Source organism: Vicugna pacos, chromosome 13 (assembly GCF_048564905.1).
Source record: "Vicugna pacos chromosome 13, VicPac4, whole genome shotgun sequence".
NCBI classification, from domain to species: Eukaryota; Metazoa; Chordata; class Mammalia; order Artiodactyla; family Camelidae; genus Vicugna; species Vicugna pacos.
Genome location: NC_132999.1, coordinates 36,751,120 through 36,772,143, shown reverse-complemented (window position 1 = coordinate 36,772,143; position 21,024 = coordinate 36,751,120). Strand labels below are relative to the sequence as shown.

Genomic DNA, 21,024 nt, shown 5'->3' with positions numbered 1-21,024 from the left:
ACTCCCAGCAGGTCATGCCCAGGGCCGAAGCTTATTGGCCGCTCAGCCTGGGTCTCTTGCGTTGTGGCAGCCAGTTTAGCCAATGGAAAGGAAGGGCAGTGCTCGAGAGCCAATCCTGAAGAGGCAGGGCGGATCCCTTCTGGGTTCCGGTTCCGGATCCTCCCCCCGGCCCAGTCAGACGGCGCTGTATCCGACGGAGCGGCGGGAGAGAGGTGGGTCGGGGTTGGGCCCGAGGTCGCGAGGGAGGCGCACATGGTTTCGCGGGGAACTGTAAACATGGCCCCTTCCCTCTCACCGGGGAGTTGGAATTGTGGCTTTGTTCCGCGGACCCAGTGGGGAGCACAGGGGGCTCTGTGGTCCCTCCGCCCCGACCCCTGTCTCCTTCCCCCGGCCTGCACGGCCAGGCTCTCGGCCCCAGCCCCTACCCTCCCGCCCTTCTCCTGTTTTGGTTACTTCAGCACCGCCGCCACTGACCGTACCTTTGGGGTCAGCCCCAGCTTCTCTCCCAGCCCTACAGCCCGAAGCCCGCCGGCAATTCTGAACCCAGCTCCTGTCCTCTAGAACGCTTGTACCCTCAGACTTCACCCGGCTACACACAACCCCTGACCATCTCCTCGGACCCCCTGACTCTTGTTCCTCCACTATCTCTGATACCTTATCCACCCCCGCTGTTCAGTTCCCTGTTCTTTCACACGTTTTCCCTCATCTTTCCAAACACCTTTCTCTCCTTCCTACCCCCAGCTCTCGGCTTGACCGTAGAGACCCCAAACTTTGGACTTTTATACCGCTTTCTAGCTTGGGCCCCTTGCCCCTAACCCAGGCCCTTGACCTTCAGCATCTGTGATCACCAGCCCCATCTTCTTGCCCATCTTCTTGGAGCTTATTTCTTAGACCTGGCTCCTTCTCCACTTCCTCAATCCCTTCCATTCTTGGTCCTCCTTGTACCTCTGAGCCGCCTGGGAGGACAAGTCCCACAAGCCCCATTCTCTCCCAGATCTCTGAAATGTGATGTGAAAGTGCCTCTTTACTTTACCTGCCACTGTCTTGGTAGATCGTGGGCTCCCCACCTCTGTAAGTCCCAATCCTGCTCACCCATCCTGCAAGTCCTAGCTCAAAGACCACCTTTGCTGTAAAGCTGCTCATCCCTGAGCTCTTCAGGGAGATATGCCTGTGTCATCAGAACTCCCGTGGCACTGTTTTTATTTCCTTCATTCCTTTCTTCCTTCCTTCTTTCTCTCCTCCCTCCGATACTGGTGTATGCTTAAAAGCACTGGCTTTGGAGTGATGGGCATAGCTCTCAGTTCTACTCACTTGCTGTGTGCCCTTGGACAAATTACAGTTTCCCTCCTTTCCCTGCAATTTAACCTACCCTATGAGTTTCTGGAGTTCATGGCCTGTTTTCACTGTGCTGTACCATAAACTGTTGTAGGGTAGTGACTATAGTCCTAACTCTTTGCTTTTATTTTGACCCAGCATTCAGCCCTGAGTAGAGTCAGAGCTTGGTATATTGTAGGTTTTCAGAATAGTAGGATTGGTAGCGAGTGGAGGTTATGTAGTTCATTGTATAAAAAGAGATTAGAGCCCTTGATGGGGTGGGCAGGGGTAGCAAGTGAACTAAGATTGTACCCATTCACTCATACTTAAAAACAGTTTGGGGTACCAGGCCTTGTGCTGGAGGGATTACCAAAATGTCCCAGGTCCTGCACTTATAAACTAATAGTGGAAACTATTACGTGACATGTAAACAAATAATTATAAATCTCTGTAAAAGCAAGTACAAGATTGTGTGGGTGCAGAGATGAGGAAGTGGGCAGGAATTAAGAGATTGCTAAGGAACAGTGGGTGAGAATAGACACAAGTAATGATAAAATGGGTTCTGGAGACAGGAAGCCTGGTCTTCATTCAGTTCATTCAACAAACATTTATTAAGGATCTGCTATATATAACTGCCACTATAGGAGTTTGGGTTGCATTAGTGAATTAAACAAAGAAGCCAGCCGTCATGGGACTTAGGTTTTTGCAGGGGGAGACCGATACCAAGTAATAGACGTAAAAAGTAGATTGTTAGGTGAGATGCTAAGGGGCAGGGGGATTGGGAGTGTGGGCGAAGAGGTTGTAAATTTTTAAAGAATAGTCAGGAAATAGTGAATAAGTATCAAGGAATAAATCGTTTCTGATGTTCACTTGCATTTTTGAAAGTGAAGCAGGCCTTGTGATTTTTCACATCGCTTATCTATATTCTTGAAGAAACACTCTAATCGAGATTGGTAAATTATAGTTCGCCTCCTTTTGTTTTAAATAAAGTTTTATTAGGACACAGCTACACCCAGTCATTTACGGATTTTCTGTGGCTGCTTTTGTGATACAATGGTAGAGTTGAGTAGCTACAACAGAGATCCCATGGCCACAAATATTTACTAAATATTTACTCTCTGGTCCTTTACAGAAAAAGTTGGCCGGACCCCCACCCCCCACTTCCTTAAAGATTTGAGTTGCTGTCTGTATTTCACATTTTAGATTATATAGTTTTGTACCATTTTTTTATTAAAAATTTTTTCTTTTCCAAAGAAGATCATGTAAGGGATCCTCTTCATTCTTGCATTCTTCACAGGGCTAGCATATAGTGTCTTCAACAATTATAATAGCAGCTGTCATTTACTGAATGCCACACTTTGCACTGAGCAAATTATAGGCCTTGTCTCTATCAAAGTCCTGCAGTGTCGGTCGGTATCACAATTTTAGTGATGTGGGAGTTGAGGCTCAGAGTAGTCGGATGATTTGCAGAGTTGTAAAGACAGTATGTGTCACCACTGGGATCCCACCCTGAATGTAGTCAGTGCCCCTTCCATGGAGTTCATAGACTCAGTGATTCTGTGTTGCTGTTTTCCATGGATCCTTGCTGACTTGAAGCAGTTATCAATCTTTCATTTTCTCCCATCAGTGACCCATCATAGTCTGTGCTTCCCTCCCTCATCCCTTTGTTCATGTCACTCTGTACAGTATCTCCACCAGCCCACTCTGCCTTTTGAAATGTCCTTATTCAAGGCCCAGAGGAAACATCACTCCCCTCTTATCAGAAGTACTTTCTTCCCCTCATTTCCTGCCCTTGGATGTAGGAACTCAAGGAAGTCTATGCAGCTTAGCAAGCATTTACTGATACTTGCATAAGTAGGCCCTGTGCTGGGCCCTGTGTGTGGGAGCGGGGCGTGGGGAGGGGGCACATGAGTGTGTGTGTGAGATTGCATGAGTTGTGAGAGGTTAGCTGTATGTGCAGCCAGGAATGTGGCAATATGTGTGGGAGGGCTGTTTGTGGTGTGTGTGATGTGTATGTGTGACCGTGTGTGGTATGTGTGTGTGTTGTGAATGTGTGTGAGACTCTGTGTGTATACACTGCTGTGTGTGGTGTTTGAGTGTGGAAGTGGGTGATGACCAGTCAGAACAGACACAGCCCAGGCCCTACTGTAGGTCTTGGAGGGCCCAGATGCTAACCCTTTATTTGCTGGATTATGGTAAGGTCTGGGAATGGGAAGGGCGGTGGAACATTTAAGAGGATTCAAAGCTGGGCCTTGTATAAAAACTAGGAGAGCCTCCAGGATTAGAGGTTCTGTTGTCTCCATTTTGAAAGCAGACAAATAGATGGATACTTTTAACGAAGTTTTTTCAAAAGAGATTAAACAGAGGAAATTTCCATTAACTTACAGTTAGGCAGAAAAATCAAACTCATTCCCAAATGGAAGCTCCTTTACTTACACGTGAATGATAGTCTAGCCTGTCATTGTTTAGTGGTATTAAGAAAAGTGCCATTATACAAATTACAGATATCTGTTGAGGGTGGACAAAGCTGGGGCCTTCTCTTTGCTCTGGGGTAGCTTTAAATGTCTGGAAGTTTGTTATTTGAAAGTTAGTAAGTAAAGGCATTCTAGCCAAGTATTCTGGTTAATTGAGGTTATTGCTGATGGATGGTTCCATGGGGACGGTGTACACGCCCTCAACCAGAACAAAAGGTTCCCTGCGGTCTGGCCTGACCCAAGGAATAAAGGTGTTGGCCATTTGTGTTCATTCTCAGGGTTCAGAGATGGGCAGTGAGAAGGAGCAGAGCCCAGAACAGCACCTGCCCGAGGAAGGGGAACGGGGTAATGAGCCCTGGAGAGTGGATGACTCAGAGGGTTTTTGGATCCCAGATGGGGATAAAGAGCTCGGGCAAGAAAGCTCGTCAGAGGGGCCACAAGGGATCCATCCAGAAAAGCCACGGCAGGCAGTCACTGGCCCAGCTTTGGAGCCAGAGGACCGCTGTGCTCCCCCGAGGCCCGAGGCCGACGAGAAGCCCTTTATCTGTGCCCAGTGTGGCAAAACCTTCAATAACACCTCCAACCTGAGAACACACCAGCGGATCCACACGGGCGAGAAGCCTTACAAGTGTTCTGAGTGTGGCAAGAGCTTCTCGAGAAGCTCCAACCGCATCCGGCACGAGCGGATCCACCTGGAGGAGAAGCACTACAAGTGTCCCAACTGTGAGGAGAGCTTCCGGCGGCACTCGGACCTCACCACGCACCAGCAGGATCACCTGGGCAAGCGGCCCTTCCGCTGCGACATCTGTGGCAAGAGCTTCAGCCAGAGCTCGGCGCTGGCGGTGCATTACCGGACCCACCTGGAGCCCGCGCCCTACATCTGCTGCGAGTGCGGGAAGAGCTTCAGCAACAGCTCCAGCTTTGGCGTGCACCACCGCACACACACGGGCGAGCGGCCTTACGAGTGTGCCGAGTGTGGCCGGACCTTCAGCGACATCTCCAACTTTGGAGCTCACCAGAGGACCCACCGGGGCGAGAAGCCCTATCGGTGCACTCAGTGCGGGAAACACTTCTCCCGCAGCTCCAATCTCATCCGCCACCAGAAGACGCACCGCGGAGAACAGGCCGGGAAAGATTCCAGCTGAAGGAGGGCGAGGGACAGAGAGCAGGAGACCCCACCCTAACGTAGAAAGATCTTTAGGATCTGCTGCTGTCCCCTTGACCTCAAGCCCTTCGTCCCACCTTGGAAAATGGTTTTCTGTTGTCTCTGAAGCCAGGATCTCCAGGAAGTCCTGAGAAGGGAGTCTGAGTGAAAGTCCTTTTTTCCAGGCCAGTTTCTTGCTGTGGAAAGTCAGAGGACGCCGTCTTGGCTTCATCTCCTTGGGGTGAAAGAGAAATAGGGTAGGCTTAGTACATGCTCGTATCATTAGGGCAACCGTCCCCTGGCCTTTGAGGAAGTACCTATGAGATGGGCATCACTGTCTGGAGGTCCTCCGTATCGTATGTGCACTGCTTAGGGCACACTGCAGTGGTCCACCGGTCCCCACCTGCTGTACCCCAACTGGGCTGGGAGGAGCAGGGGGGAAAGGGGCCATAGGAATGAAAGGGAAGCCCTCAAGGAGCCTGATCCAGGGACCTTCACCCTCCCCCATGTCTGACTTGTCACCCCCACCCCAACCTACATCTGTTTCCCCAGAGTGATCAGCAGTAAAACCTTGAATGAGAAGGACCTGTGTACTTATTTGTGGGCATCAAAGGAGTGGGGAGATGGTCATACTGCAGCCACTGCAGAAGGGAGTTGAAATCTAAAAAAGACAGAGTGAGTGGCTGCTCTGAAAAGCAAAAGAAAGGCTGACTCTTGGGGCCTGTGAAGAGGAAAGGGAAGGAAAGGAAGTAATATTAATTGAGCGTCCACTGTATCCTATATTCTGTAGGTCATGTTCACATTTATCTCATTGGTTGTCTTAGCAGCCCACAAGGAAGTAAGATGAGACAGTAGTGGAGAGGTGAAGCCACTGGTTGTGAAGTCACCCAGCGGGTATGTGGTGGGACCAAGTGATTCCCTGGAAGTGGGAGCTGGTGTGCTTTCTTGATACAGCCCTGGACCCTTTGCTCTGTGGGATGTTGGTGCCAAGCACGAGAACCTTTTCAACTTTAGACTGATTACTGATTGATGCTTAACTCTGTGTTGAGGGAAAATGAGTGCCAGGGAGTAGGGACTGAGGGGTGGGACACAATGAATCTCAAATGAGTCTTTGCCCTCAGTAGCAATAGTTGAGTTCCTAAGTCTGGGACAGCTTGGTAGGGGTCATACCTGGCTGCTTTTCCTTCTGAAGGCCTGGCTGCATGTGGCAGGTTTCAGTGTTTCCTGCGTGGACATTTATTTCGTGTTCACCCAGGTTTCCTGCAACATATACAGAAGACACCCCTCTACCTCTTGCCAGTCTGAGGTCCTGCTCTTCCGGAGTGAGGGGCCCTGTTTGTTTGTAGCCAGTCGGCAGAATGTGATTCTGGCGCCACCTATGACCTGACCTGTGACATGGGGTCCTCACCCACCGAGGAAGGGATGTGCCAGGAGCTTTCCACTCATCATCCTGTTGAATTCTCACAACAACCCTGTGAAGTAGAAATGACCCACATGTGACAGATGCCAAACAGGCGTACATGACAAGTCAGTGGCAGGGCCCAAGCCCAAAGCCTGTATTTTCTCCAGCCAATAAAGAATTTCCAAACGATTCCCTAACATTTTAGGGTACTTCTCAATTTACAAAGCACTTTTATTTTGTATACGTTTTCCTGCTCCTTGAAAATCTCCATACAAGCTATTTTAAACATATGGTCACCCAAACTTGCATGTATGAATTGCTCCCTGATAGTAAAAGTTGCCATCCAGCACTTCCTGAGGGCCACCTGTTATTTCTGACCTCCATGACTAGTCTGCCAGGTAGTAGTGCCCCTGTTTTCAAGATAAGAAAATTCTAAGAGGTGGAATGACCTGATCTAATGGCTGAGCTGGGATTCAAATCAGGCATGTCTGATCCCAAGACCAAGGTCTTCATTATGCTCATTACCAAGCTAGGTCTACTGGTCTCAGCCTGGGCAGCTCGGAACCATTATCCTTCCAGACGCAGAGCCCTTGTGACAGCTGCTGTGAGTGGAAGTGTCTGCTGCCAGTGAGACGCAGGACCTGCTTTGATCTTGGGGCATAACTTGCTGGCCAATCTCGTTTCCCCTTTTTGGACTGAGTTCTCAGGCCAGGGCTTCTATTTTGGTCCAGACTTTTGAGTCCTGACTTGTCCATTTATTCAGTCTCTAACTTCCTTTTTTGCTAGCTTGCTTTACTTTCTGCTCATTCCGTTCCCCTTTTTCTTCCTTTTCCTTCCTCTCTCCCTCCTAGTTGCTAGAATACTGACAGTGAAGACGTGGCTCCTGTGTTCTCTAGTGTGCGGTAGCTGCCAGGTTTCAACAGCAGACCTCTGTGGATGGGGCCCCTGTCAGTTCCTGGCACTTGATCCCGGGGTGGTAACCACCCTCAGGCTCGCTGCCTCTGGACTGAATTCAGGGAAAGCCCTTTCCCCACCACCAGTCAACCTTACGGCCTGCATGCAATTCAGTTCCACCAACATTTATCGAGCAGTTATGTGTCAGGAAGCAGTCACCTAAGGGAATTTTAACTGGGTACTTGAGCGGTCTGGAGCTGGGAGGGGAGGTTGCGGGTAGGCAGAGAGAAGGGAAGAGCTGTGCACACGTACCCTGCGTTCAGGCCCTGTCTCTTCCCCCAACCCTGGAGGAACTTGACCGCTGAACTCTCACCCCATGGTAGGAAAGGTACAAGGGACATCAGCACAGCCATAGATGGAGCCCCTGGGCCCCACCCTCTGTTGGAACAGGCAGTCACCCCCGGTCTCTTTCTGAAAAGTTTTGTGTTCCTTCTGCTGTGAGATCCCAGATGAAAGTAGAGAGTTAATATGCACGTTTACTCACAGCCCTTTCCGCCTGCCATCCAATACTCACCCCTTGGAATCAAGGCATTTTCCCAGAGGCTCTAGTCAACAGGGAGATGTTAACCCATTCCTGTCTGGGTAACATAATTTCTTACCAATTCACTATCACAGTACAGTAGTGCAGGCAAGTTTTAGGATTGCTTTTGTTGGAGCCTGGAAGAGGCCTGACAAATTGTACACAGGCCTGGATATTGGAAAATACTGATTATAATAGCATTTACTATTGATTCTAATTTCTAAATCTATTATTCTGTAATTATCGTTCCCATTTTGCAGATGATGAAATCGAGGTTCAGTGAGGTTAAATAATTTGCTCATTTAAGGCCACATGGCTGCTGGGTGGCTGAGCTGGAATTTTAACCAACCCAGGCCTGATACTAATGCCTTCTTCTTAATGACCACATAGTTGCTAACCTTGCTCCCTGGACCCCTGCTACTTTCTAGAGTAGTCCCATTCCAGAAGCATGCTGTTCTCTCATATCTTTCCCATGGTGGCTTGGCTGGGCCTAGGGGTTGATATTCCTGAGAAAGATGAGGTGTACAGAGCCAGAGCCAGGCTGCTGAGGGGAAGGTCTGCTGGGGGTAGATCTGGACAAGGACAGAGAGATAAGCAGGAGCCCTGTGAGGCTCCTTCTTGTGCCCACACCCTACCCCACCCCAATGGTGTCTCCTGGGCAGTGCAACGTCCTGTGAAACCCCAGGACTCCGGGGACTTGCTATTCCTCCTCCTAGTCTGACTCTGGGAAGCCGCAGGGCTTCCTCTTCCCCTGCTCTGGGACACTGTTCAGGGCCTCAGCCTACTGGCCTGTGGCTCCCACGCTGGGTTTAATTTCCACCAACCCTAATGCTCCCAAGTCCTGGGCTGAGATGCCAGCCCAGGGTGCAGCCCACAGAGCTCATTTACCTGCAGTGGGTGTCCAGGGACTGGTGGGAGGGGGAGGAGCCTCCAGGCCCCTGGCAGCCGCACCCCCTGTTGGGGAGGAAAAAGAATTTTCCCTTTACCCTTTAGCGCTCTTGGCTGAGACCTCTGTAACAAGTGACAGGTTAACAAGAGGAAAACAGAAATTTATTCACATATATACCTTGGAGATGCGCAGGAAAAATGAGTTAACCCTCTGTCGACTGAAATAAATGCGCAGCCTAAAAGTGGAGAGTTATGTTTTATTTGATGGGAGGACTCGAGCCGGGATGGCAGCCTCTCGGTTTGCTCTGAGGGACTGCTCCGAAGAGGTAGGGGAGGAGCTAGGATATACAGGAGCTTTACAACAAAGACCAGGTAGTTGAAACAATGAAAGATTGCTTGTTATTTGAAGAAAACTAGGCATCTGAAGTTAAAGAATTTAGTGCTTTTCTGTGTATGGGAGGAAGCAAACATTTGGGCTCATTGAATTCATTCCTTTGACGAGCACCTAGCTATCTAGGGCCAGTATCCTGTCCTTTATTATTCTGAGCCCCCTCAGGGTGCATCACTGTGAGTGGCTGCAGAGGCTTGGCGTCTTCCCTAGGGGGATGGCTGATGACTTGATGACTTCAGTATTCTTTGTTTAATGATATGGTTTGCAGTGTTTTTCGTTCACACCTCCCAGGTGGCCTAAACCAGCAGTTTAAATATATCTTCGGCCAAAGACAAAATAATGAAAGGTGGGAGCAGAGGAGGAAGCCGGTCATGGGAGGTTACCAGGAAAGCAGGGTAAACAAGGGTAAGGTGTGTTATGTGGGTTTATGCCTCTCCATTGGTGAGCTTCCCTTATGATTTAGAATCTTCTTCTCCTGGTGCAGTGGGTTACAAATGGAGTGTTCCTTTATAAGTATAAATTTTTCTTTCAAAAAAAAGTAATTTCTACCCTGCTTTTCCCAGTTTCTCCTCTTGAGTGTGGGGGATTGGCACATAAACCCAGAGTTCCAGTGCCGGATGCTAGGTGTCACTACAGTTGTACCCAGGGTGCTGTAGGAGCCCAAAGAGGCCCTTAACCTGCCTGCACTGGACATTGGGTCCCCAAAGTGAATAAGACACAGTCCTGAGATAGGAAGGAAGGGGGCAGGACACAGGCGTTAAAGGAATGACACAGCAGTTAGCACCAAGATGGCAGAAAAGTCAACTCCCAATAGACCTGGAGGCCAAAGATGGCAGGGATTCAATGCCCAGTGGACATTGAGCTTCATTACACACACTGTAATGTACTAGCATGGTGAATGACACCCCCTTAAGTGCTGTGGCATTTCTGAAGCTAACCATGAAAGGTCAAAGAGAGGGCAGTGGCCCAATTCCTAGGAATCCCCACCCCTTCCCCAAAGCAGTTGGAGTAATCCTCTCACTTGTTAGCATATAAAAACTAGCAACACTGCACCTTGAGATTGCACGCACTCTGTCTGTCTGTCTGTCTCTCTCTTTCTCTCTCTCTTGCCTTCTGAGGTGGCCTGCACTCTGTCTATGGAATGTACACCTCTCTGAGTAAATCTACTTTTACTCAACTATGGCTCACTCTTGAATTCTTTCCTGTGCGAAGCCAAGGACCCTCACTTGGTGGGGCATGTCCCAGGGACTCGTCTGGGACCTGGAACGTGGCCATCCTCTCACCGCCCCCGCCATGTTTTTTCCTGTATCACTTCCTGCAAGGAACTCAGAGGAAGAGAAACTCCCCTCTGAATGAGGTGTTGTTGGGGGAACACAGATGGGATGGCTAACTTTGCAGAGGAGGAGAAGGCTGAGAGAATGATTGAATTTGCTCTTGAAGAGTGAGTACTCAGTAAAGAAGAGGAAGGTTCTTTCAGATAGAAGGGAAGCCTTAGTGTTTTAGGGAGCAGTGAAACATTTGATGGAGTTAACAGTGTCCTGTGTGAGGAGGAGATGAAGCTGGTAAGGTAGTCGGGAGCTGGATCATGAAGGATATTGGATGTTAGGATAAAGAGTTTGAGGTTGTGGACAACAGAGAATTTTAAAGCTGAGGAATGGCATGATCACATTCATCCTTTAGGAAGAACATATGAACTGAAAGGGTCAAGTGAGTTGGGAACGTGTATATAAAAGCCAGGTGCCAGGTAGGGCCTCCTGACGCACAGAGACGCACTCTGTGGTTCCTCAGAGGCTTGCCAGTGCCACAGCATTGAAAAGTCCAAACCCACCACACAGTTTCTGCAGATTCCCGGGACTTATGCTCTCATGGTCTTTTGCCCGAGGCTCCAGTGGTCTATGTAAGCCTTCTCATTGTTGGCAAAAAGTTAATCAGCCAATCTAAGAAGGAAATGGAAAATTTTATTTGAGCCAAACTGAGGATTAACCCTGGAACAGCCTCTGAGAAAGCTCCCAGAACTGCTCAGCCCTTTAGAAGTTGAAGCTCAGTTATATAAATTTTTGAGATGGAGGGCTGTACATTGAATGACATGTTATTGACAGTTTACACAATCCAGGTCTCTGTGTACAAAGCAAGGAGTAGGTCATGGGTCATCCTGACCCCTTTCAAGATTAAGGAGGAAGATTATCTTCTAAGGAGGTCTGGTGAATGCAGACACACAGCACACACCAAGGGGAAGGGAGGATGCCCAAAGAAGAAAGAGAAAATTCTGTTTAAATTTTTCTTGATTCTTGCCATAAAATATGAATTTTATTTCATCATCTGTTTTGTCCCCATTTGCCCCATCACAGAACTAAGCACCTTCATGGGTTCCCTGAGAAGTTCTGTTCCACCAAGGATTTTGTACGTTTAAATTAGGAGTCTTGGGGAGGGGTCACATCATGGCATGTGATTAACATGCACTCCTTTCCTCCCATCACTGCCCTTACTCCTTCTCTCTCAGATTGCTCTGGGAACTCGAGGTGGTTTTACTCTATTATGAAAAGCTGTTTAGCCTTCCTCAGTCTCTGATACTAATTTATATAGACAAACACATCAAGCTCAGCAGAACAAAGGCCTCATTGCTTAACAGTGTATACCCACCCCCAAAAGCAGTGTTAAAATAAACAAACAAATAAATACCCTTGAAGGTTTGCAAAGCATGTGAACATATTAAAGATTCAAGACAGTAGTGTGAACACAAGTGGTTGTTTCCCCTTCCTTTTGAGGCCCCTTTAAGATGACAGAAAAGGGATTTAAACACATAACAGCAAAGGGAACAGCAGGGAAGAGGGGTGGCAGGTGTAGCGACTTCAGCACATCTCTAGAAATAGATAACCTTCATTGGTGGCTCAGCAGATTGGAAGAAGCCATCACCCAGAACATAGGTAATGGAAGTAAGAGCCAATGTTCCTGGCAAAATCCCAGAGAGGCTCTGAGTTCATAATTGGCAAGTACTGAGGACAGACGTGAAAAGTGGACCTAAAAACTATGGAGTTTATACATGTTTGTCTATGCAGAAGCTTGTACCAGTCCCCTCTACCCCTTTACCTTCAGAATGGGGGGTGGCTACTATAAATAATACTGCTATGAACATTGGGGTGTATGTATCCCCCTTTCAAATTAGTGTTTTCATTTTCTTCATATATATGTACCCAAGAATGAGATTGCTAGATTTTATGGAGTTCTGTTTCTTGGCTTTTGAGGAACCTCCATATTGTCTTCCACAATTTATATTCTCACCAAAGGTGTATAAGGGTATGCTTCCCTTTTTCTCTACATCCTTGACAATAATTCTTATTTGTAATCTTTTTGATGATAGCCATTCTGACAGCTGTGAGGTGATATCTTGTGATTTTAATTTGCATTTCTCTGATAAGTAGCGATGTTAGGTTGTTTGTTTATTTGATGTTGAGGTATAGGAGCTGTTTGTATATTTTGGATATTAACCCCCTGTTGGTCATATCATTTGCAGAAATTTTTCTCCCATTCAGTAGGTTGTCTTTTTGTTTTGTCAGCAGTTTCCTTTGCTGTGTAAAAGATTTTACATTTAATTAGGTCCCATTTGTTTATTTTTGCTTTTGTTTCCTTTGCCTTAGGAGATAGATCCAAAAAATATTGCTACAATTTATATCAAAGAGTATTCTGCTTATGTTTTCTTCTAGGAGTTTAATGGTTTCTGGTCTTACATTTAGATCTTTAATCCATTTTGAGTTTATTTTTTTGTACATGGTGTGAAAAAATGTTCCGATTTCATTCTTTTATATGTGGCTGTCCAGTTTTCTGAGTACTGCTTATTGAAGAGACTGTCTTTTCCTCATTGTATATTCTTGCCTCCTTTGTCATAGATTAATTGACCATAAAGGCCTGGGTTTATTTCTAGGCTCTCTGGCACAGCAGAATCTTTGAAAATTCTAATGATATTCTTAGGAAACTCTGGGAAGATACTACCTGCTAGAATAAGAAAGGTTGCTAGTGGAAAGAGAGCAATTGGAAAATAAGAAATGGCTTTTGGATATTAAGCATAAGGTAGCTAAAATAACATATTCAAGAAACTACTTGGAAGATAACATCTAGAAAAGCCCCCAAAATGTACAGCCAAAGTACAGAGATAGAAAAAGAAGAAATAAAGCATGTAGAAGATCACCTTCTTAGGATGAAGACTGCTGGTTGTCCTTCAATATCTGTTCACCCATTCTACTGGGGTCACTTAACTAACATTTCCCAGTCCCCTTTGCAATTAGATATAATCATATAATTTAAGTTCTTGCCAATGGAAAATGAGCAGAAATGGTATATGACATTCTTGGCCTAGACCCTCAGGAAAGCAGGCATGCCTTCACCTCATTTTCTTTCTCTTTTTCATCAGCTGTAACCTGTAGGAACCCAGCTTTGATGGTTGCAGACTATACAATATCCTAGTGTAGACTTGCCAGATAAAACACCGGATACCTAGTTAGATTTGAGTTTCAGGTAAACAATGAATCATTTTTACTGTAAGTATGTCCCAGATACTGCATCTGAGTGGATGGTAGAGCAACAGGATAAAAGGAACTGGGTTCTTGAATTTAGCATGTAGTAACACTGCCCCATTCACTTGGATGCACATATCACAACTGTTAGTGAGAAACACACTTTTTTTGTACTCCAAACCACTGTATTGTTTGTCTCTCTTTTACAGCACCCTAACCTTTTACCCTAAAACTTAGAGATGAGTTTCTACCATAACAAGACTGTGGCTCATCTTCCTGTGTATAATGTCTTACTATTGCCACTGGTCATTTCTCCTCTACATTTTAACATCTCCAGAATTGAAATATGTACAATAATTGATGCTGTTTTAGAGAAAATTAAGTATTATATTACAAGAAAGAGATAAGGCAGTGATCTTAGAAAGATGGTGGAATAGGAAGTCGCAGCCTTCAGTCTTCAGCAGGGACATTGACTTAACACCTTTTTGAGAATTCCAGGAACACACAAGCCAGCACAGCTTAAGTTGGGTTGTTCTATTAGGGGTGGGTGTTGTAGTGGGAAGAAGAGTGGAATATACATTCAACATCCTGGAATTTTAGAGGGCTTCCTGATGGATGGGTTTATGTCTCACTTAATTTGGGGTACCAATGGGAACCCAAAATCCTTTGGATGCCACTGAGCATAACATACTTTGGGATGTTGCTGAGTGAGATGGCTTGATGCTGCAGCACCAGAGAACTTGCAGTACCATAGAGAGACACCAGAGGGAGCAAGAGATTATGAAGAAGGAAACCAGCAAACCTCTCTCATTGCAAAATTCGCATGAGCTTAGAGAAATAACATGTTTTTAGAGATCCCCAGAATCTCTAGTCAGGCTAATTATTAAAGGTCTTCCCCTCCCTGAAGCCATTCCATTAAAAAAAGAGAAATCAGGAAAATGATGCATGAACAAAATGAGGATATCAACAAAGAGACAGAAACTCTAAAAAGAAGCAAACAAGTTCTGGAACTACAGAATATAGTAACTGAATTTAAGTCATGAGAGGGGTTCAACAGCACACTTGATCAAACAGGAGAAAAAACCAAATGAACTCAGAGAAGGTCATTTGAAGTTATTGAGTCAGAGGAACAAAAACAAAACAATGACAAAAAAAAAAAAAAAAAGAAGAAGGAGAAGGAGAAGAAAGAGTGAAGAAAGCCTAGGAGACTTATGGAATACCATAGAGGAGACCAATATGTGCATTATGGGACTTCCAGAAAGACAACAGAGAGGGGAAAGGACAGATAACTTATTTGAAGAAATAATAGCAAAAACTCCCAAAACTGAGGAAGGAAATGGGCATTCAAATTCAAGATGCTCATTCCAAGTAGGATGAATCCAAAGGATTCATCAAGACTCATTATAATCAAAGTGTCAAAAGTCAAAGATCTTGAAAATGGCAAGAGAAAAGTAACTCGTTACATACAAGGTAGCTCCCATAAGATTATCAGTGTAGTCTCAGCAGAAACCATACAAACCAGAAGTGGGTGGAATGATACATCCAAGGTGCTGAAAGGAAGAAGAGCCTGCCGACCAATAATACTGTATCTGGAAAAACTCTTTCAAAATGAAAGAGAAATAAAAAATTTACTAGGTAAACAAAAGCTATGGAAATTCAGCACTAGGTCTACCTTACAAGAAATGCTAAGAGGAGCTTTCAAGTTGAAACAAAAGGATGCTAGACAGAAACATAAAAGCATATAAAAATATACAGCTTGTTGGTAATGGTAAATATAGACAAATAGAAAATACTTTAATGCTGTAATGGTGTTGTGAAAAGCACTTTTAATTCAGTATAGAATTTAAAAGACAAAAGCATAAAAATAACTATAAAACTATGTTATTGGATACAGTTTATATAAAGATGTAATTTGTGACATCAGTATAAAGTAGGGGCGGGGAGGTGCAAAAGCCTTCAGTCCTTACACACAACTGAAGTTAAGTTGTTATCAGCTTAAAATAGATTATTACAACTATAAGATGTTCTGTGTAAGCTCTATGATAGCCACACACACACAAAATACCTAGAGAAGATAAACAAAAGAAAATGAGAAAGGAATCAAAGTGTATCAATTCAAAAAATCAACAACATACAAGGAAGCAGAGGAAAAGGACAAAATAGCCACAAGACAGGCAGAAAACAATGACTAAAATGGCAATAGTAAATCCTTCCTTTTTAGTAATTATTTTAAATATAAATGGATAGACTCTCCAATAAAAAGACATAGACTTGCTGAATGGATTAAAGAAAACCCTTAAATCCAGTATATACTGTCTATAAGAAAGTCATCTTACATGTAAAGATAGACATGGGCTGAAAGTGAAAAGAAGAAAAAATATTTCATGCAAATGAAAACCCAAGGAGAGTAGAAGTATTATATAAGACAAAATAGATTTTAGTTAAAAACTGTCACAAGAAGCAAGGAAGGACATTAGGAAGGACACCAGGAAGATATAACAATTATAAATATACACACAGTTAACATTAGAGCACTAAAATATATGAACTGAACATTGTCAGAACTGAAGAGAAAATTAGACAGTAACACAATAATAGGATACTTCAGTGCCCCACTTTCAGTAATGGATGAACAATCAGACCAAAGGTCAATAAGGAAACAGAGGACCTGAACAACACAATAAACCAAATAGACCTAACAAGTATAAACAAAACATTCCTCCAACATCAGCAGAATACACATTCTTCTCAAGTACACATGGAACATTCCCCAGGATAGACCACAAATTAGGCCACGAGACAAGTCTTAACAAATTAAAGAAGTCTGAAATCATCTTTTCTGACTACAATAAAATAAAACTAGACATCAGTAACAGAGGGAAAAATTGGAAAATTCACAAAGATGTGGACATTAAACAAAATAGCCTTAAACAACCAGCGGGTCAAGGAAGAAATCACAAGGGAAATCAGAAAATACCTTGAGACAAATGAAAATGAAAACACAACCAAAATCTACGGGATGCAGAAAAGCAGCACTAAGAGGGAAGTTACAGTAGAACACGCCTATACTAAAGAAGAAGAAAGATCTCAAATCAGCAAGCTAACCTTATGCCCTAAGGAACTAAAAACAGAAGAATGAACTAAACTCAAACTTATCAGAAGGAAGGAGCTAATAAAGATTACAGCAAAAATAAATAAAATAAAGATTAGAAAAACAATAGAAAAATCAACAAAACTAGGAGTTGTTTTCTTTGGAAAAGATCAACAAAATTGACAAACCCTTATCTATACTAAGTAAAGAAAGAAAGAAAGAAAGAAAAGGACTCAAATAACAAAAATCATAAATGACAGAGGAGATTGCAACTTATGCCACAGGGGAAGAAAGGATTATAAGAGACTACTATGAACAATTATATGCCAAAAAATTGGATAACCTAAAAGAAATGGATAGATTATTGGAAACATACAACATACCAGGATTGAATCATGAAGAAACAGAAAATCTGATCAGACCAGTAACTACCAAGGAGATTGAATCTGTTATCAAAATGCTCCCAACAAAAAAATTCTAGGAACAGATAGCTTCACAGGAGAATTCTACCAAATATTTAAAGAAGAATTAATACCAATCCTTCTCAAATTCTTCAAAAACTTGAAAAGGATACATCCAAACTCATTTTATGAGGCCAACATTACACTGTCACTGAAGCCAGACAGACGCTACAGGAAAAGAAAACTACAGATCAATATCCTTCATGAATTTGATGCAAAAATACTCAGCAAAATACTAGCAAACCAAATTCAGCAACCCATTAAAAGTATTATACATCATGACTAAGGGAACTTTATCCCCAGGATACAGAATGGTTCAATATATGAAAATCAATAAATGTAATATTCCGCTAACAGACAAAAGACAAGAATCACATGAGCATCTCAACTGACACAGAAAAAAAGCATCTGACAAAATTCTACATCCTATCATGATAAAAACACTCAACAAACCAGGTATAGAAGGAATGTACCTCAGCATAATAAAGGCCATATATGAAAAGCCCACAAGGAACATCATACTCCATGGTAAAAAAAACCTGAAAGCTTTTCCTCTAAGATTAGGAACAAGGCAAGGATGCCCACTCTCAACACTTTTATTCAACGTATTACTTGAAGTCCTAGCCATAGAAATTAGATAGATAGATAGATAGATAGATAGATAGATAGATAGATAGATAAAAGGCATCTATTGGAATGGAAGAAGTAAATTTATCTCTGTTTACAAGCGAACTAATCTTATACATAGAAAATCCTGAAGACACCACACACACACACACACACACACACACAAACTGTTAGAACTAATAAGCAAATCAGTACAGTTGCAGAATAGAAAATCAACATACAAAAATCAGTTGCATTTATATACATTAAAAACGACCTAACTAAAAAGAAAGTTAAGAAAATGATCTCATGTATAATAGCATCAAAAATAATGAAATGCAAATCAAAACCACAATGAGGTGTTACCTCACACCTGTTAGAATGGCCACTATCAAAAAGGAAAACAAGTGTTGGTGAGGATGTGGAGAACTTGGAACCGTTGTACAGTGTTGGTGGAAATACACGTTGGTGAAGCCACTATGGAAAATACTTTGGAGATTCCTATAAAAAATTAAAAATTGAACAGCTGTATGATCTGTCAATCCTATTTCTCAGCATATATCTAAAATAATTGAATGAAGGTTATCAAAGAGATATCTACACTCCCAGGTTCACTGAAGCATTATTCACAATAACCAAGATATGGAAGTTTCCTTAATGTCCATTGATGTAAAATAGAGAAAGTGCAGTATATGATACAATGGAATATTAATCAGCCTTTCAAAAGAAGGAAATCCTGCCATGTACAATAATACGGAGAACCTTGAGGACATTATGCTAAGTGAAATAAACCAGTCACAGTAGGACAAATATTGAATGATTCCACTTAGCCAAAATAGTCAAGCCCTAGAAACAGAGAAGAGCACAGTGGTTGCCAGGAGCAAGGGAAATAGGAAGTGTTGTTCAGTGGGTGTAAAGTTTGTCATGCAAGGTGAATACGTTCTGAAGACAACATAGTGCCTGTAGTAACAAAAGTACAACATAGTGCTTATGGCAGCAGTACTGCTTGTACACTTAAAATTTGTTAAGAGGGTTAAGTCTCATGTTAAATGTTCTTAACACAGTAAAAATAAATAAATAAGATGTATGGACACAGAAAGATTGAAAGTAAAGGAATTTCAAAGGCTGTCCTAGGCAATTATTTACCAAAAGAAAGCCAGTTGTAGCTACATTAATTAATAGAAATCACAGACTATAAGGGAAAAAGTATTACTAGGGTTAAAAAGGGCCACATAATGATTAATTACAAGGCACCAGGAATATATAATGATCCTGAAGCTATAAGCGCCTAATAAAGACTCAGGAGTGCCCTTGCTGCTTCTGGGTGGAAGCTCTAAGAATTAGCATGTGATGTGCTACAAACTCTCATTCCCCTCTACCATGGCAACCAAGACTGTCCGGATGGTGCCTTCTCCGTCAGCCTGGCTCCCAGAGTGAGGATAATGAAAATGCCATTAGCAACTCATGACGCACATGGAGCATGAGCAAGAAATAAATCTTTAATGGGTTGTTTTTGACAACCTTATTGAGGAAAAATTGGCATACAATGAAGTACACATATTTAAAGTGTACAATCTGATAAGATTTGACACAGGTATGCACCTGCACAGCCAACCCTCCAGTCAAGATAATGAACACACCCATCATCCCCCAAATTGCTTCATGTCCTTTGTGATCCTCCCTCGCATCTTCACCCTCCACTTGGTTCCAGGTGGCCACTGAATCTGCTTTGGTCATTGGTAGATTTGTTTGCATTTTCTAGAATGTTACGTACATGGAATCATACAACATGTACTCTTGTTTCGTTGTCCTTCAGCGTAATTATTTTGAGATTCATGCATGCTGCGGGGTTCATAAAGAGTTCATCCATTTTTAGTGTTGAGTTGTAGTCTATCACATGGCCATACATTTACCTATTTCTCTGTTCACCCATTTATGGACAGTTTGATTTGTTGCCAGGCTTTGGCTATTACAAATGAAGCCACTGTGACCACTCCTGTAGAAGTCTCTGTGTGGACATACGCTTTCATTTCTCTTGAGTAAATACCTAGGAATGACTGGGTCAGATCGTAGGTGTATATTTACCTTTTATCTTTTTTAAAAAAGAATGTTTACTTTTTAAAGAAACTGCTGAACTGTTTTTACAAAGGTGTACAGTTGTGATTTTAATTTTTATTTCCAAAATGACTAGTAATATTGCAAATCTTTTTATGAGCTCATTTGTCACCCATGTCATTCATCTTTGGTGAAGTGTCTGTTAACAACCCATTTTTTATTGGATTGTTTATTTTTTTTTAACTTAAAACTTCTGGTCTTTAGAAGACACTGTTGAGAGAAAAAAATACCAGTGGGGGTGAGAGGTGTGTGTGATTATAAACAGTAACACAAGGGAGAACGTTGTGGTGATAAAAGAGTTTTGTATCTTCATGGTGGTGGTGGTTATCCAAGTATGCACATGTGATAAATAACACATTCATAGTATCAATGTCATATTCCTGGTTTTGATAGTATATCATAAGATATAACTATGAGATAATAGCAGTGTGTATTACTCTCTGCCCCTGGTTCCTGGGCTCCTAAAACCCTTGTCATTTCCTAAGTGGTAGGAGCACTAGGAGCATCTTTTGCTCTAACGTTTGGTCTTTGACCCCATCCCCAATACAGAGTGCTAAGTCCCTTGGAATTTTCTGGGTGATTGAAGTGTCTTTTGTTCTATTGAGGTGACTCTGGGCGGGCTTCTGGGTGGCTCTTGGATGGAGGCTGGTCACCAGAAAGACCAAGCCATGATTGAAAGTTTGGAATTTTCAGCTCCCTGCATCCTTCCCGCGTGAGGGGTGAGGGGCTGAAAATGGAGTTAGTAATTGATCATGTCTACATGAGGAAGCCTCCATAAAAATCTCAACAGTATAGGGTTCGTGGGCTTCCCGGTTGGTGAACACATCCACATTCTGGGAGGGTGATATAACCCAACTCCCTGAGGACAGAAGCACTGTGTATTTATCTGTTCATCTGGCTATTTATTTGTATCCTTTATCATATGTTTTATAAACTGGTAAACATCATTAAGTGTTTCCCTGAGTTCTGCGAGCTGTTCTTGCAAGTAATTAAATCCAAGGTGGGAGGGGTTAGAGAACCTCCGATTTGTAACCAAATTGGACAGAAGTTGTGGTTAACCTAGGTTCCTACTACTTGGGATCGGCCTCTAAAGTGTGTGGGGGTGGGGAGGTGGGGGGAAGACTCATGAGACTGAGCCCTTAACCTGTGGGATCTG

General features: G+C 43.4%; 1 protein-coding gene across 1 annotated transcript; it reads left to right on the top strand.

Moving 5' to 3' along the window:
- Positions 1 to 158: 158 nt before the first annotated feature.
- ZNF691 (zinc finger protein 691) lies at positions 159 to 5,514 on the top strand. The gene is made up of 2 exons (XM_015249206.3): positions 159 to 212; positions 4,067 to 5,514. Exon 2 carries the CDS (start codon positions 4,076 to 4,078, stop codon positions 4,931 to 4,933), a length of 858 nt encoding a protein of 285 aa, XP_015104692.1. The 5' UTR covers positions 159 to 212; positions 4,067 to 4,075; the 3' UTR covers positions 4,934 to 5,514.
- The last annotated feature ends 15,510 nt before the right edge of the window (positions 5,515 to 21,024 follow it).

Bases quoted from the DNA above. Each gene is read 5' to 3' on its own strand.
- ZNF691 (XM_015249206.3), top strand. From the start codon at position 4,076: ATGGGCAGTGAGAAGGAGCAGAGCCCAGAACAGCACCTGCCCGAGGAA.